General features: G+C 30.5%; 2 protein-coding genes across 2 annotated transcripts; both read right to left on the minus strand.

Annotated features, from left to right (window-relative positions):
* Window positions 1-263: 263 nt before the first annotated feature.
* On the minus strand, window positions 264-4,298 carry LOC114190859 (wall-associated receptor kinase 3-like). The gene is made up of 4 exons (XM_028079912.2): window positions 4,193-4,298; window positions 3,103-4,020; window positions 1,792-1,977; window positions 264-1,691 (listed from the first exon to the last, which is right to left on the minus strand). The coding sequence occupies exons 2-4, from the start codon at window positions 3,956-3,958 to the stop codon at window positions 469-471; spliced, it is 2,265 nt and encodes a 754-aa protein (XP_027935713.1). The 5' UTR covers window positions 3,959-4,020; window positions 4,193-4,298; the 3' UTR covers window positions 264-468.
* Window positions 4,299-8,405: 4,107 nt separating this feature from the next.
* LOC114189469 (uncharacterized) lies at window positions 8,406-10,301 on the minus strand. The gene is made up of 2 exons (XM_028078032.2): window positions 9,899-10,301; window positions 8,406-8,748 (listed from the first exon to the last, which is right to left on the minus strand). Exons 1-2 carry the CDS (start codon window positions 10,143-10,145, stop codon window positions 8,570-8,572), a joined length of 426 nt encoding a protein of 141 aa, XP_027933833.1. The 5' UTR covers window positions 10,146-10,301; the 3' UTR covers window positions 8,406-8,569.
* Window positions 10,302-15,063: the final 4,762 nt, after the last annotated feature.

Consider the following 15,063-nt stretch of genomic DNA (forward strand, 5'->3'; position numbering starts at 1 on the left):
AATTTAAAAAATAATTATACTTTAAATTATAGAATTTAAAATACAAAATAAAATTTTTATTTTAAATTATATTTTAAAATAAAAAAAATTTACATTTTAAATTATACAGAATACAAAATTTTATTCGGGAGCAAGGAGAAGAAATATATGAAGATGCTAAAATAAGCTGCGGGTTCGTTTTTTTTCCTAATGGGCTGAGCGTGTTTCTCTAAAGCCCATTACGCTGGTGAAAAAATCAAACAAACTTAAAGAGAGCAATTAGGTTGGAATCAACCACACCAATTCAATTCATGAATCATTCAAGTGATGATGAGTAAGTCCTAAAAGATACTTTCTGAAATGTCCAACAAAACCCACTTTGTATAGAGGAAAACTAATAATGAAGTATTTTTCAATCTTAATTCGATTCACCGTATACTTACAACTAAGTGAATCTGAAATCTTACAATTGATCCATGTTTTGTTCTTCTATCGTCCATCTCCAAGTGGTTCCAAAATCTGGTTATGCAAATCATAGAACCTAGAAATTGTGCCGCTACTACTACCATCTCCATGATCAACCATATTAAAATGAGAACGTGGTTTGAGAAAGCTCTCTGTCTCTTCCTGAGATGCAACATCTTTTGCTCCTCCCACTGAATGTTTTTCCATCACCCTTATTCCCTCCAACTCCATTGCAACCTCTTTCATGCTTGGTCTTTCTTCTCCATGCAACCTAAGACACCTTTTTGCCAGATTAGCAACTTCTATCACATACTCAACACTTGCATCACTCACAATTTCCCTGTCCAATATCTCATCCAACCGACCCTCATTCATAGCACAAACAAAATACATAGACAAATTTCTCTCACTCTGAGGCCTGAAAAACGAAAGTGCCTTCTTACTTGTCAACAGTTCCGCAAGAACAACACCAAAGCTGTAAACATCACTCTTCTCAGTTAGTTGACTCGTTTGGAAGTACTCAGGATCAAGGTAACCCATGGTTCCTTGCACCAGAGTTGTGAACTGAGTTTGATCAAGAGGAACAAGCTTCGAAGCCCCAAAGTCAGAAACTTTTGCTGTGAGGTTCTCATCTAGAAGAATATTTGCAGTTTTAACATCTCTGTGTATGATGGGTGTGGAAACAGAAGAGTGCAAGTACGCAAGAGCCTCTGCTGTCTCTGCTGCAATTCTCAAACGCGTTGTCCATGAAAGTTTGTGTTTATCCTCCTCGCCTTCGAAATGTAGATGCTCACAGAGGGTACCGTTGGTGATGAACTCGTAAACAAGCAAAGGAAACTCTGTCTCCAAACAGCAACCTTGTAGTTTGACAACATTCCTGTGGTTGATTTGGGAAAGCACGACCACTTCGTTGATGAATTGCGCAATCTCAGCTTGGTTGGAAACCATGGCCTTCTTGATGGCAACAACACTGCCATTTGATAACAGACCTTTGTACACTGTTCCATGTCCTCCTTTGCCTATGATTCTGTCATCATCGTAGTTGTTGGTGGCTCTCTTGAGCTCCTCAGCAGTGAAAATTGTGGCTCTTTCGGTTGAGCCATTGAGCAAATCAATTTGTCTTTGCAATAACATTCCACCATTTTTCTGAAAATAGTTGTCTCTGATTTTCATGAGCTTTCTATCACGGATTTGAGGGTATATGTTTAGGCATCCCACAACCACTGCCAATAGAGTTAAGCTCAAACCTGTAAACAACAGTAACATTATATCCTTTGTTTTCAGGTACTTATAAACTAGTAAGTAAGAAACATTGTGTGTGAATGTATATGTTTTTTTTTTGCTTACTCAATCCAATTATAAGAATAAGATTCCCTGTGTTTTTGTCTCTTTTGGATCTGCAACCTTGGCCATTGGTCAATCCATCTCCTTCGTGGCCCTTTGGACATGAGCACTTAAAACCTTCTTCAGGGACGTTTTTGCAGGTTTTCTTGTGGATGCATGGATTGTTGTTCAAAGCGCATTCATCCTTAACTGAGCCAAATAAAATGCACAATTTTTGGTTTCAACTAGGCTTTCTATACCATATATATAGCAGGGAATGCAAAGAAGATCATAGAAAAACATTAAAATAGGACTCATCATTCGCCACAATGAAGCATCAAGAAATAAAAAATTATGTTTTCTTTATGATAAAGGCTTGTACATCGAATAAAATGAATAAAAAAAAGTATGATATTTTGATAAAGTTCGACAGAATTTGTTTTTTAATACACATCAAATTTTTATCTTTTATTTTTAAATCACATCAAACTTTTTTTTATCCATCGAAGTACTGTCACTCACTGTGTATTTTCAAAAATTTGTTAACATAACTTTGTTAAAAATAATTTTTCCTAAAAAATGTTTCTTTTTATTTTCGTCTTTAACTACGAGAATCCCATCATAAATTTATCTTATCTATTAGTATCAAAATTATATAGAAAGGGAAATAATACATTATCAATATATTTAAATTAATAAAATTCTTTAAACATGGAATTCTTAAAGATCCATCTATTCAGCTTTCAATCTCTCCACAAGTTACGTACAAGACAAGAGATGGGCCATAGTCTTTTCCATTTCATTTTTTTCCCTTTCCATTCAGCCACCATATAAGGCTTTTTCATTGTGATCAAATTTTAAGATCCACATAAATTATCTTGCTCAACAGGCCATACACATATCACACAGATATTAAATGCAACAGTGATTGATTAATGAAAATTTCAAACTGCCAAGTCACTCTCAAGCAAGTTGATATAGGTCACACGTTAACTAACCTAACATGAATTTCAGAGGTGGCCAAGTCAACTTAGTCAACTTATTAAACAAATTATTTATTCTTAAAAAAAAAAAAAAACATTGCCCTTAACTTTAAATGAAACACATGCATTTTGACCTACTTAAATTCACTTCCTTTCCCAACCCACCACCGTTCTTTAATTAATAATATAAAAAAAATCATGAGTATATAAAAAAAATATATTCTTTTGACATAAATATACTATTTTTTCATGGAAGAAAGAATCCAGTTACTTAAAGGATAAATCTAAACGAATTATTCTACTAAAAGTGAGATATTAAAAAGTAAAATACAATCCAAAAATTAGAAATTACCATGGCAACCACCGTAGACGTAAGGGTTTCCACCATGATGGCATTTGCAACGATAACCAATCCCATTCGTTGAATTAAGGCATTTACTGTTCTTATCCTTGCACGCATAGCTACTACGATGTTGTTGCGCATCTTCGCACGTTTGATTTCCCACACCCCAATCAAGCACCAACGGCAACCTCGGATTCTCGAGGCTCTTAAGATTTGTTGTCTCGAAGTTGTAATAACCTTCCGCAACCGTAAACGCATAGTTACAGGGATTGAAGTCACGTACGGTGGAGTGGTTTATACTCCAACTTTGCACCGCAAAACCATACACTCCATCGGGAACACCGATCTGGCAACAACCAATGCCATCGCATGATCCGTTTCTGATTTCACCAAGCGTGTCGCACATGGATACACACCCTCTTGTTGTAACATGTTTTTGGCTGCTATCGTAACCCATGAATACTCCAACGGTGTCACAACCAACTGCAGTGAATTTGTTCCTACTTGGTGAGACTGAAAAGTGGGTCAAATTGAGACCATTTTGGTCCTTTGAGTTATTGCTTTCGGTGCCGTAGCAATCTCGGATTACGGGACTTGAAACTATGATTTCCCCATCTTCTAGTGATATGTTGAGCACCACTATGTTGTTTGTTCCTAATAGAGGAATGGGCGTGGAGGAGTTATCGTTGCAAGTGACGAGGAAAGTGTCGTTCATGTAACAACCTTCGCGTGTTCCAAAAGGGTAAGGAATGTTTAGGTTGCCACAGCTTTGGGGGCAATCTGGAGAGGGTTGAGATACTGCTTTTGAAGCTGCTAGGATCAGAAGAAAAAGTTGAATGAGCTTTAGAATTTTGTTCATAGCCATGGCTGAACCAAAGATCCCTTGTGGAGCTTATCTGAGTGTGGATCTTCTATTACCTACACAGTCTAAAGAAGGTTGAAAAGTCAAGATTTTTGGAGTAAACAAGATTGAAACTGAAGCGTTTTGCAGCAAAAAATATAGAGTTTTTGGAGTGTGGAATATTCAGTTAATGTTTTGTTTGAAGCAGCAAAGCAACCAAGTTCTGTTTTAAGATAAGAATGAAATATGATGGTTTACCACAGATGAAGAGAAGTGGGTGATGAAGTTGGCTTCCCTTGCTTTCTCTGATAGTGTTGGTGTGCGGTATGGTGTGGTTAAGTGTGACATACAATATGCAAACCCTGGTATAGCTTTTGGTTTAAGTTGGATTAAATGAAAGTTGTGACTGGTCAACCCTCATAAATGATTCTACTATTAGAACTTTCTTTTTAATAATAATATGAACTTTATTTTTATTTTTATTTTTTGCATATTTAGGAGGTTTAGGTCAGCCATTTTTAAGAATAAATAGGATTTTATTTTAAAAAGTGAATTTTCAACCATATGTATTAAATTAGATGGTACATAGTGATTTGATAAAAAGTAGTATGACAGATGCAATAACCAATAAATTTTTCGATAATAGATTTCGAATGATCGTAATATTATCTTAAGAAAATTTTTTAACTATAATTCTATAGTTCATGTTTTTTTTTTCTATTTAAAGGTGTGAATACATACGAATGATGAATTGGAAGAATTAGAAAACAAAAGTTGTTCACTTTTACGAAAATGTCACAAAAACAGCAAAGTCAAAGTGCAGCCAAAGTTGTCCCAATTCGAAAATCAAGCCACTTCTATAGGTATATGGATTTGAATTTTAAACAATGAGTTATGTGGAGATTTAATAACATAAAATTTTATTATACCTTCTTGTATTCCGTTAAAATACTCCAAATACTTAATATATATATATATATATATATATATATATATATATATATATATATATATAAATATTGCCAATAAAAAATATTAACTTATAAATTAACATTTACATTTTTTATATAATTTAAAATAAAATTTTCAAGATTTTAAATTATGATTTTATAAAGAGCAAGTCCATGTATTTAAGTTTTGAAAATAAATTATATTTATTAAAGTTTGTATCTAAGGTTTTTAAAATAAATGATATTATTCTAAGTCCTTCTTTTATAATTTTTTTATGTCTTGGTTGTAAGTCCCATTTTTTTTTTTTTAGTGTTTTCAGTGTTGGGCCTCGCAGTTCGTGGGCCCAAGGCCAGCCCACTAAAGGACCCCCTATACCCCTCTAAACTCATTCAATGCCTCTGGTCTCCCTTTTCAGAAACAGAGCTCCTCCTTGTCTCCCTCTACGAAGCAAAGTTCAGCTAGGGCACATACCATCTTCCATCTCCAAGCTAGCCTAACCCATCCGGTACTTTTGGTAAGTCGAACTCTAGAGCTTCAGTTTACTTCTTCCCTTTTCTTCGCTGTTGAGCGCTTCGGGTACATTAGGGTTCGGTCTCCTAACCTCCGCTTGTGCGGACCTTCATGTTTCAGCTCCGCTCTAGCTCCGGGAGCTGTGGTGCCTGTAGTTTTGGACTTGTTTGTTTCTCTTGCTCTCAAACACAGGTAAGGGAAGCTAGTTTTCTTCGTTTTTCGTTGTGGGTACTTGTTTTCCCTTCTGTTGTTGCATAAAATGAGCTGGAAAATGTTTGTGCTTGTGTGGAAATCAAAAGTATGATGTTTGGTTGCTCGTTTCTGGGTTGCATGCGTAAAACAGTGGTGAGATCTGTTATTCTCGCCCAAGCGAGCTCGTCTCGCCTAGGCGAGAGTATCAGAGTGCTCACTGCCACGAGAACTCGCCTAGGCGACCAGTCCACGTTCTGAGCGACGCCCTGTCTCGCTCAGGCGAGGAGGTCTCGCCTGAGCGAGAATTCGTGAAAACCCCTGTTGCTTATCTCGCCTGGGCGAGAACCCGCTGCGTCAGTAAGGCCAGCGTCTCGCCTGAGCGAGTTGGCGAATGTGTGACATGCTTTCCTGGCTGTTTGAATGATTTGTTGCATGTACCATTTAAAATATTGTTTCTAAATAAAATGTGCGTGAATATACTTGGGTGCTTGGATTTTATGAACGAGGTTGGTATGTTTGGTATGAGTGATGGCATGAATTACACATGATTATTGGGTGAAATGAGAATTAGATGTTATGAGATAAAGATGGGGATATGGTATGAAACATGAATTTGTTGTGTGATAGGCGTAATTCCATGAGTCTCGTGGGGAGATCTCCTGGTGGCGTGTAGTGTATATATTAGGATAAGGATTCAAGTAAGGATCGCATCCCGAAACTCTAAAGGGTCAGTGAGTCTCAAGTAGAGCAAACTGACACAAGTGGTGAGAGTAGCGGGAGGCCCTAGTCTTTGGCAGGATAATGGCCTTAGACGTTTAAAGGCTAACCTCGTGTGTGGTAGGGTGAAACCCATTGGCAATGGCTCTGCAGAGCAGTAGAGGCCACCACGAGTGCAAGCGTCCAGTGAATCCGATCCTAGTATATGTATCCGGATGATTGAGTCATAGTGTCCTGCTTGTTTGCTATAACATGATGTCTTGTGCCTATTGTGTTGCATGTCAAGGAATGTTTAAGTACTTGTCTGTTGTATCATGATAAGATCAAATTACACTAGCTTACCCTTGCATTTTGTGCGTGTTTCTGTTATGGTTCCTCTTTTGCGATGATCACCTTCTGGTGGGAGCAGATGAGAGGGAGGCTCGAGGTGGATCCGGGGGACGCAACGGTGCGATCTAGTTTGACTGTCTTGATGACCTTAAGGGCAGATTCATGGCCATGGGGCCTTTTGTAATGGTTGCCCAGTGGCAACTCCTTTTGCAAAACTGTTGGATTATGTTAGTTTTCTTTTAGTTGTGGCATGGTTGTATGCCCAGGTTTTCCTCTAAGTATTCCTATGGATGACTGTAATAGTTACTTTTCGTACGTTCCATGTTTATCTGATTGGTTCTCGTTACTAAAATTTTGTGATGCTTTATTTGGTAGAGTAATCTATTAAAATGGGACGTCACACTGGTTGGGTTCATGTGTTGATCTAATAAATTCTTAAATTTAATGTTGTTTAAAAGTTTTCAAATGTGTTGCATATTCGTGGTAGAATATATCAAAATTTAGAAATAAATTTAAAAAAATAGTAAAACAATCCCGTCCAACTTGATTAAATTAAAATTTAATATAAATTCAAGAAGAGTTTAATTAACCATGTTAAAAATCTTTCATGTTTTTGTTATCACTGTCACTTTGTTTTATTTGATTTGCTTTCTCTTCTTTATCATAACAACTTTTTTATCAAACTTTTTTAACACTTCACAACCTTTTTTTTTTTTTTACTCGGGGAAACTAGTTGTTGATAGGGATGTCAAAAAAATATATATCTGTAAGTATTTGCGGATCAAATCTGTAACGGATAGGAAATAAATATTGTAAATGAATATCCGTAGGTAACGAGTATCGATATTTTTTATACCCGTATGGTAACGGAACGGGTACATGTATTATAGTATCCACATCCACGGATATCCATAACCGTTACATTCTAATATATCTAGCGAGAGTAAGGTACATGTGAGCTACTACTTCTACACTACCTTTTCTCGTTAACATCCCTAGTTTGTTGGTCCATGACTTCTTTGGCATCTACTTGTCCTCTTTTTTATTTTATTTTTTCTTTTTCTTAACTATTCTTAGTCAAGAATTACTTAAATACTGTTGATGTAAGTTATGTTGAATTAAGTATTTTTTAAGAAAAACAAATTAAGACTAATAATAAAAAGAATGAGATTTTAAGAGAAAGTTTTACCGAAAAACTAAGCACTATTGTGTAACAAATTAGTTAACTACTTTTATGTAAGTAATTTTAATTTTTTTTATCAGTTTTATAATTAATTTATAATTAATTTTATTTTAATATTTATAAGTTTCTGATGAACTTGGTATACAAATATTTAAAAGAAATAAAAGTAAGGACGAATTTGAAGAATCGTATAATTCGTGAGGAAATCATGATTAAAAAAAACAAATTTCAATGTTTCGAAAGTGATTATTTTACACAATTGTCACATCGAGTTAGGATTTCTTCAGTGAAATTCAATGGTTCAAGGAATAAAATTTGAAAAAGAAAATCTGAAGTTGCTAGAAAGCAACAAAAAAAGAGAGAGAGAGAGTAGATTCTCAAGTAAATAAATTCCGTAGAAGATGAGCTAAATAAAATATCTAAAACTACAAAAAACATACATTTTATCTAGTGAAATTTGATAGGTCTATATTCAACCAATTTCTTCATGTCGAACAACATGTGGTATATTTAGAAGTTACAAAAAAATATATAGGTTTAATTGCAAATAAATATATAACTTTTTTTTAACATTTCATGATGATTAATTCCCAATATTAATGTTGTCAATGTATAACATGTTATAAGTACCAAAAAAAACTTGCGTTTATTTTGATTAACATTAGGAAATAATTGAAACAATTAAAGAATATTACCTTAGTCATTTAATACACCTTAAAGTGACTAACTTATAAAGTTAAAACTATAATTAACTAAACATTCTTTCCATTTAGTAAATCTTTTCCAGCACCAAAATCTTTGGTGGAAATTTCTTCTGCACTCACAATAGGTAAGAAACCCATTTGAGTTCCGTCACTATCGCTTTCAATTTCGCCTTCAAGACTTAATCCTTCAATTCTTGCTCCAACGGGATCTCCAATGGTTCCTGCATCTGTTAAGAAGAAGAAGAAGAAAAAGACTTATTAGTCAAAAAGAAGAATAAGAAATAAATGCCATATTATTTTCTTAAAATATAACAAAGTAAACAATGACTGAAATATAATCAAAAGAAAATATATAGTACATTTATGACAAATAGTATCTTGTAATAGTGATAATAAACTTATTTTTATGAATATATAATGAAAAAACTGTTAGGGACGATTTTTCAATATGTTTTTCTTTATTAATTAAAATTTATTGAAAACGATAAAATCTAATAATTCCTCTACATATTTAACGTCTCTTCATTATTTGGTAATTTGAAATGCATTTTAGTGAAATTTCATAAAATTGTATAGGGAAGGGTGTAAGAGAATATATTCTTTGCACTAACTTTAGTTTTAATTTATTTAAAAAAATTAAAATTGTTAAGTTTCATATCTCAAGACATATGTATAGGTGGTGAAAGGGTCAATCCGTTTTGGCCGACATGTTCTTATCTTGCCAAAAATTAAGTATGGCCGAATTGGTCTTCACCAAAATACGGATTAGAAAATGCAATTTTATTTATAATATATTAGTTAATATTTTAATTAGATAATAATTATTATATTTAGATATTTAATTATTCATTAATAATTAAAATTTAATTTATAAATATTAATAATTTAAATTATAATATTATATATATTTATATATTTACAAAAATATAATATTATTTTTTATTATTTTTTATTTCAACTCTTAATTTAAAAAAAAAAAGTGTTAGCAAACTAATCAGTCTTTGGTCTGTTAATTTGGTGGGTTAAGCAAATCAAGCCCAAATAAATTAATAAGTTGAATATCACGACCTGACCCATAATATTTCTAATTTTATGTATTTATTTCAAGCAATTTTTGTTGCGAGACCCAAATACTTCTAGAATAACTTCAAATATTTTGAAAAAATAGATCAAATGAACTTTAATATATGCATATAATCACAACAACTAAAACTTTGAAATTCTAGAAAATATCAATAATTAATAATAATTCATGAGCACCAAACCTATCACTACAATTTTTTTCATGATCTTGAAACATTACCAACACTTTAGATTATAAATAGCAAGAAAGAAGAATTAACATTGGAAAGACATATAAGAGGATGCATGATTGACCTGGATTTGAGAAGAGCCAAAGAATGAGGGCACAAGCAATTAGAACAAAAGGGATGAGATGCACAGCGTTTTCTGCAAGCTTCACACGTGCCCTCTCTTTCTTTGCCAAATCTGCAATCGGATCATAAGTAGGCAAATGGCTTCCATCGAACATAGAATACGATGATCTGTGTCCCGAAGAAGAACCACTCGTCGCATGTTTGAAGTAATCATCGGAAAACCTGTTCCAGCTTGCAGACCTATGCATCTTAATTACTTTCTTCTTTATTAATTAATTTCAACTCAAGACCACAAAGGGTCATAAATTATTACATCATAATCATCATCCTAATAATATAAACAAAAGTAGTCTCCACGAGAATGAAGCCACTTTCAATGTCTTCGCTAATCTTTGCTCTCTCTTACCAATTCAATCACCTTATTTATTGCGTCTTCCCAACAAACCCATTAATACCTATCAATTTCTCTTTCTCAATTTAGAATGTTTATGTAATATCAATTTTACTTTTTTTCTTTTCTTTCATTTTTGTAATTGATGCAATTAGATTTTACTAGCTTGAAATAGTTTGTTAGGTTTGGTAAACAAACATCGTTGAAAAGGTCAAGGTTTACGAATTGAAGTTGCGACCTAATGTGAGAAATAGATGATTTTGAAGTTTCTCAAATAGAATTATAATCTATTTCGACATGCTTCGTGAACTCGTGAAAATTTGGATTAATAATAATCTTTATAGATCTATATTATTGTAAAGATAAGTGTCGTAACAATTTGAGAACAACTTAGACAAAAAGTTCATGAAGCTAAATAATATATTTATTATAAGACAAGATTAAAGACAACCAGCAATAACAACATATTATAAGAAAATTTACCATTAAGGAACAATTTTAGTAATAAAAATTGTTAGTTAATGTAGTAATAAATTTATATACAATTTATAAAATAAAAAATTGTTGTTTATTAAAATAGTTATTATTATAAATCAAAAATTATAATTAATTTAAAAATTTTAACTATTAATTGACCGAGGAGAACAGGCCATTCGACAGGAAAACTCAAAAGTTGTAGAGTCTTAATTTAATAAAGCCACAAAAAATATTGGAAACAAGCTATCGTTCTTAGACTTGATCATTATATTGTAGCACAAAATTGGATGAAGCTCATAGAGCGTTTTGAATAAAAACACCCTTTTTCTTTTTTTTTCTTATATTTTTATCTATCTATATTTTTATATAGATAGATAAAGATCTATTGTTATAAATTCTTGTTCATTGTCCCTATCAAATTAAAAAATCACTTCTCTATAGGAATGACCAATCACAAAATTTAAATATATCCCTTCTAATTTTGTTTGATTTTAAATAAACAAGATATGGATAAAGTAGATAATTTTCTCCTTTTTTTTTGTTATTTAAACTAATATTCAATCAAATTAAGAAAATGAATTAGTTTATAAATTGATCATTAAACATTAGTTACAAATGTTTTATTGGCTACCAAACAAATTAGTTTCTAAATTAGACTCTAATTAATTAATGACAAATTTAGCAACCAATTACAATTTTGTTTTCATAATAGTGACTATTTTGCTAACTAATTAATTATTATTTTGTAAATTGATATCTTAATCGGTAACTATAGTGACTTAACAAATTTTTGTTGCTAAAATTGATTATTATTTAACAGTTTTTTTGTAGTGACACGTGTGTAAATGGAGCTTTCTTTAAAATTAAGTTGTTTGTAGGATTGTTTTAACCATATAAACTTAAAAGTGACTAATGTTATTATTTTGTAGGTTTAATGAGTCAGATGGTACCCACTTTCGTTCGGATGTGTCAGTTTGGTCTCCGCTTTTAAAAAAGTCTCAATTGCATCCCAACTTTTGCAAAGTGTCTCAATTAGGTCCCTTCTAGAAAAAAATTATTAACGCCGTTAACAGTGTGCCACATGTCAGCCTCTAATTTATTTCATTTTTTTAAATTTAATTTTTTTTCGAATTCTTTTTTACCACGTGTAAAGTCCTTGGTGTGACACATGACACTATCAATGACACATGACATTGTCAGTGCCACGTGGCAAGGTAGTGCCACATGGAAAGGTACGGTCACGTGTCAATGTTCCTACCAAGTGTCATTGTCTTGATTTCAATTTAGTCGATTTGGTCCCAATTCTTTTTTGTTCAAAATATATTAATATTGTCTATCTCTTAAGACGAAATTTATTATTTATATAAATGTTATATTGATATTTGTTATTAAAAAATGACTTACAAAATGAAGTGTTGATACTTATATTAAAATTTAGTGATAAAAGTCACAAATAACAAAACATGAATTAATAATTAAGAAAAGTGTAATATGTTTTAACGTAATTTTTAAAAAAAAGCATGACTATTATTGAAAATGTTATACTCATTTTTTTTTTATTGAAAATAACATTATAGCATATTATATATATTTTTAATTGTTAACCCATAGTTATTCATGACTTTTACCACTAAATTTTAATAGAAATATCAATAATTAATTTTGTAAGTCATGTTTAATAACAAATATTAATATAACATTTATATAAATAATAAATTTGGTCTTAAGGGAGAGACAATATTATTCTATTTTGAAAGAAAAAAAAATTGGAATAAATTGAAACAAATAGACATATGTGAGAACTAACTTGAAACAAATAGACATATTTAAGGACTAAATTGAAATCAATACAACGACATTTGGTATATACACCACCATGTGACAATATCTTGTCATGTGACACTGACAATGTCATGTGTCATAACAGGAACCTGACAAGTGACAAAAAAAATTCAAAAAAAAAAATTAAAAAAAAATCAAAGACTGACACGTGACACATTGTTAACGATGTTAATAACTTGTTTATGGGAGATACCTAATTGAGACACTTCTTACAAGTTGAGACACAATTAATATCTTTTAAAAACAAATACCAAACTGAATATATCCAAAGAAGAGTGAGTACCATTAGACTAATTAAACATATTTTGTATTAATATCAATATTTTTCGCTGGTACCCTTCCAAAAGAATGTCAAAAGGGGTTTGTAGGTTTAATATTAAAAAGTTATAAAATTATGAAATTAAAAAAGTTATGATACAATATTATAAAAACAATAAATTATAAAATTGTTAAACTATAAAATAAAATAAAAATTATAAAATTATAAATATAAAACTACAAACTACAAAATCATTAAATTGTCAAATTATAGACTTACAAAATATAAAACTGTAACACTTTAAAATTATGAAATTAAAAAATAAAAAAATTATAATATTATATTATATGTGATGATAACAAATGGCAACATTATCTCTTTAACACAAAAATTAAATGTTATTTCACTGAATTAAAAAATATATTTATTAAGCATTTAATAAACTATAAAATTTAATAAAGACTTCATTAATATTTTTTAAATTTATCATAAAATTAAAATATAATAAATCTATACAATATTTTTTTCAAAGTTCATACATGACTTTATTGGAAAATATAATTAAACCTAACTGATATGAATTTATTAATCTTAATTTTTTCAAATTTAAATAATAATTTAATATATTTTTTTAAGATACTTTTAAAATTTGAAATACAACAATAATATTTTATAAAAAATATTCAAATTACAATATTTTCCATCATGGTGTACATGTCTCCTATAAGCAAAATCATGTACTCTTTACATTGGTGCATATGTAATTCAACCCATGTACTCTTTACAAATAGATCCTTCTTAGTATAGTGGCACTGAAAACAGATTACAGCAACAAAAGTGATGTTGAGAAAAGCCAAGCCACGTAGAGGGGATTGTGAGCTTTTTGGTACCAGACACCACTTTATTAGCCCCTTATTACTTTGTAATTTTTTTGTGTATTTTATTTTTATAAATTTATTCATGTTCCAAAAAAGCTAATAATTTTACTCTTTCAACTATATTAATTTACTTTTATTATTTTACTTAAATAATGAAATTTTAACATGACAAAACAGGTCAGATTTAATATATAAGCTGACTTCATTAATCTGTCAACTTGAAGGAAAGAGATGGAATAGTCCGTTTTTCTAAGTAAAATTAATTTAGTATTATGTTATTTGGAAGATATACTTATATAGTATGTAACAGTAATGTAATTTATGTAAAATTATTAATGATCTTATTAAGAACATTAAATAATCAGTTACAAATTTTATAAGTTTTTTTTATGTTTATATCTATCTATCTATTTATATATATATATATATATATATATAACTTGAAAAAATAAATAACAATTAAACCTGAACTTCGTTATATAAGGTTGTATCTCATGTATGTGCACATTATTAAAAAGGGACAAATATATAAGATGAGTTGGATAATTTTTTTTTCCAGATATTTATTAATAATTTTAACATAATCAGAAGACGCGTTGTGTTTGTCCACTTTCGTATATATATATATGTAAGTCTGTCACAATAACATAATTGAAGTTTTTTCTTTACATAAGTTATAATAGCAACAAATGTAATATGTATTATGTATGATACAACAATGGTAGCTTCTTTTAGTCGGCGTAATGTTTTTTCTTTTTTTGTGAAATAAAAAATTGGTATAATTACTGATTTTGTATCCCAATTTTTTGGTTAAGTTTAATTTAGTCCTTATTCTTTTGGTTTGTTCAATTTAGTACCCAATTATTTAAAATGATTTTATTTGGTAATCTCTTGGAGTTAACACCGTGTCAAGCGGTTGAATTTTTAATTTTTTTTAATTATTTTTAAATTTTTAAATTTTTTTGTAAAAATTTATAAATTGTCACGTGTCAGTTTATTGTCGTGTCACGCGACAGCTTACAATCATGACATATGACAGTGATAATAATTGTTTTCAATTTAGACCTCTATTTAAATTTTTGGTTCAATTTAGTACCCAATTTTTTAAAACGATCCAATTTTGTCATTTCCAATTTGAGACCAAATTAGTAGCTAAGTTTAATTATAACTTATATATACATGTCAAAATAATTGTTTTATACATCAAATCAGTACACCTAAATATTCAAATTATTTTATGTTTTTACAAGTGTAAAAAATTACAAAGATAAAAAATGTAAAAAATAAAATAATTTAAGTATTTAGATGAAATAATTTGA

The sequence above is a fragment of the Vigna unguiculata genome, chromosome 7 (assembly GCF_037176805.1).
Source record: "Vigna unguiculata cultivar grain cowpea cultivar isolate G323 ecotype 2 chromosome 7, ASM3717680v1, whole genome shotgun sequence".
Classification (NCBI taxonomy): domain Eukaryota; kingdom Viridiplantae; phylum Streptophyta; class Magnoliopsida; order Fabales; family Fabaceae; genus Vigna; species Vigna unguiculata.

What these genes read in the sequence shown, in the direction of transcription:
- LOC114190859 (XM_028079912.2), bottom strand. Translation starts at nt 3,958, where the DNA reads ATGGCTATGAACAAAATTCTAAAGCTCATTCAACTTTTTCTTCTGATC. An exon ending in CGTCTACGGTGGTTGCCATG is followed by an intron (nt 1,978 to 3,102) that starts GTAATTTCTAAT and finishes TATTTGGCTCAG; the next exon opens with TTAAGGATGAATGCGCTTTG. An exon ending in TATTCTTATAATTGGATTGA is followed by an intron (nt 1,692 to 1,791) that starts GTAAGCAAAAAA and finishes TGTTGTTTACAG; the next exon opens with GTTTGAGCTTAACTCTATTG.
- LOC114189469 (XM_028078032.2), bottom strand. Translation starts at nt 10,145, where the DNA reads ATGCATAGGTCTGCAAGCTGGAACAGGTTTTCCGATGATTACTTCAAA. An exon ending in TTGGCTCTTCTCAAATCCAG is followed by an intron (nt 8,749 to 9,898) that starts GTCAATCATGCA and finishes TCTTCTTAACAG; the next exon opens with ATGCAGGAACCATTGGAGAT.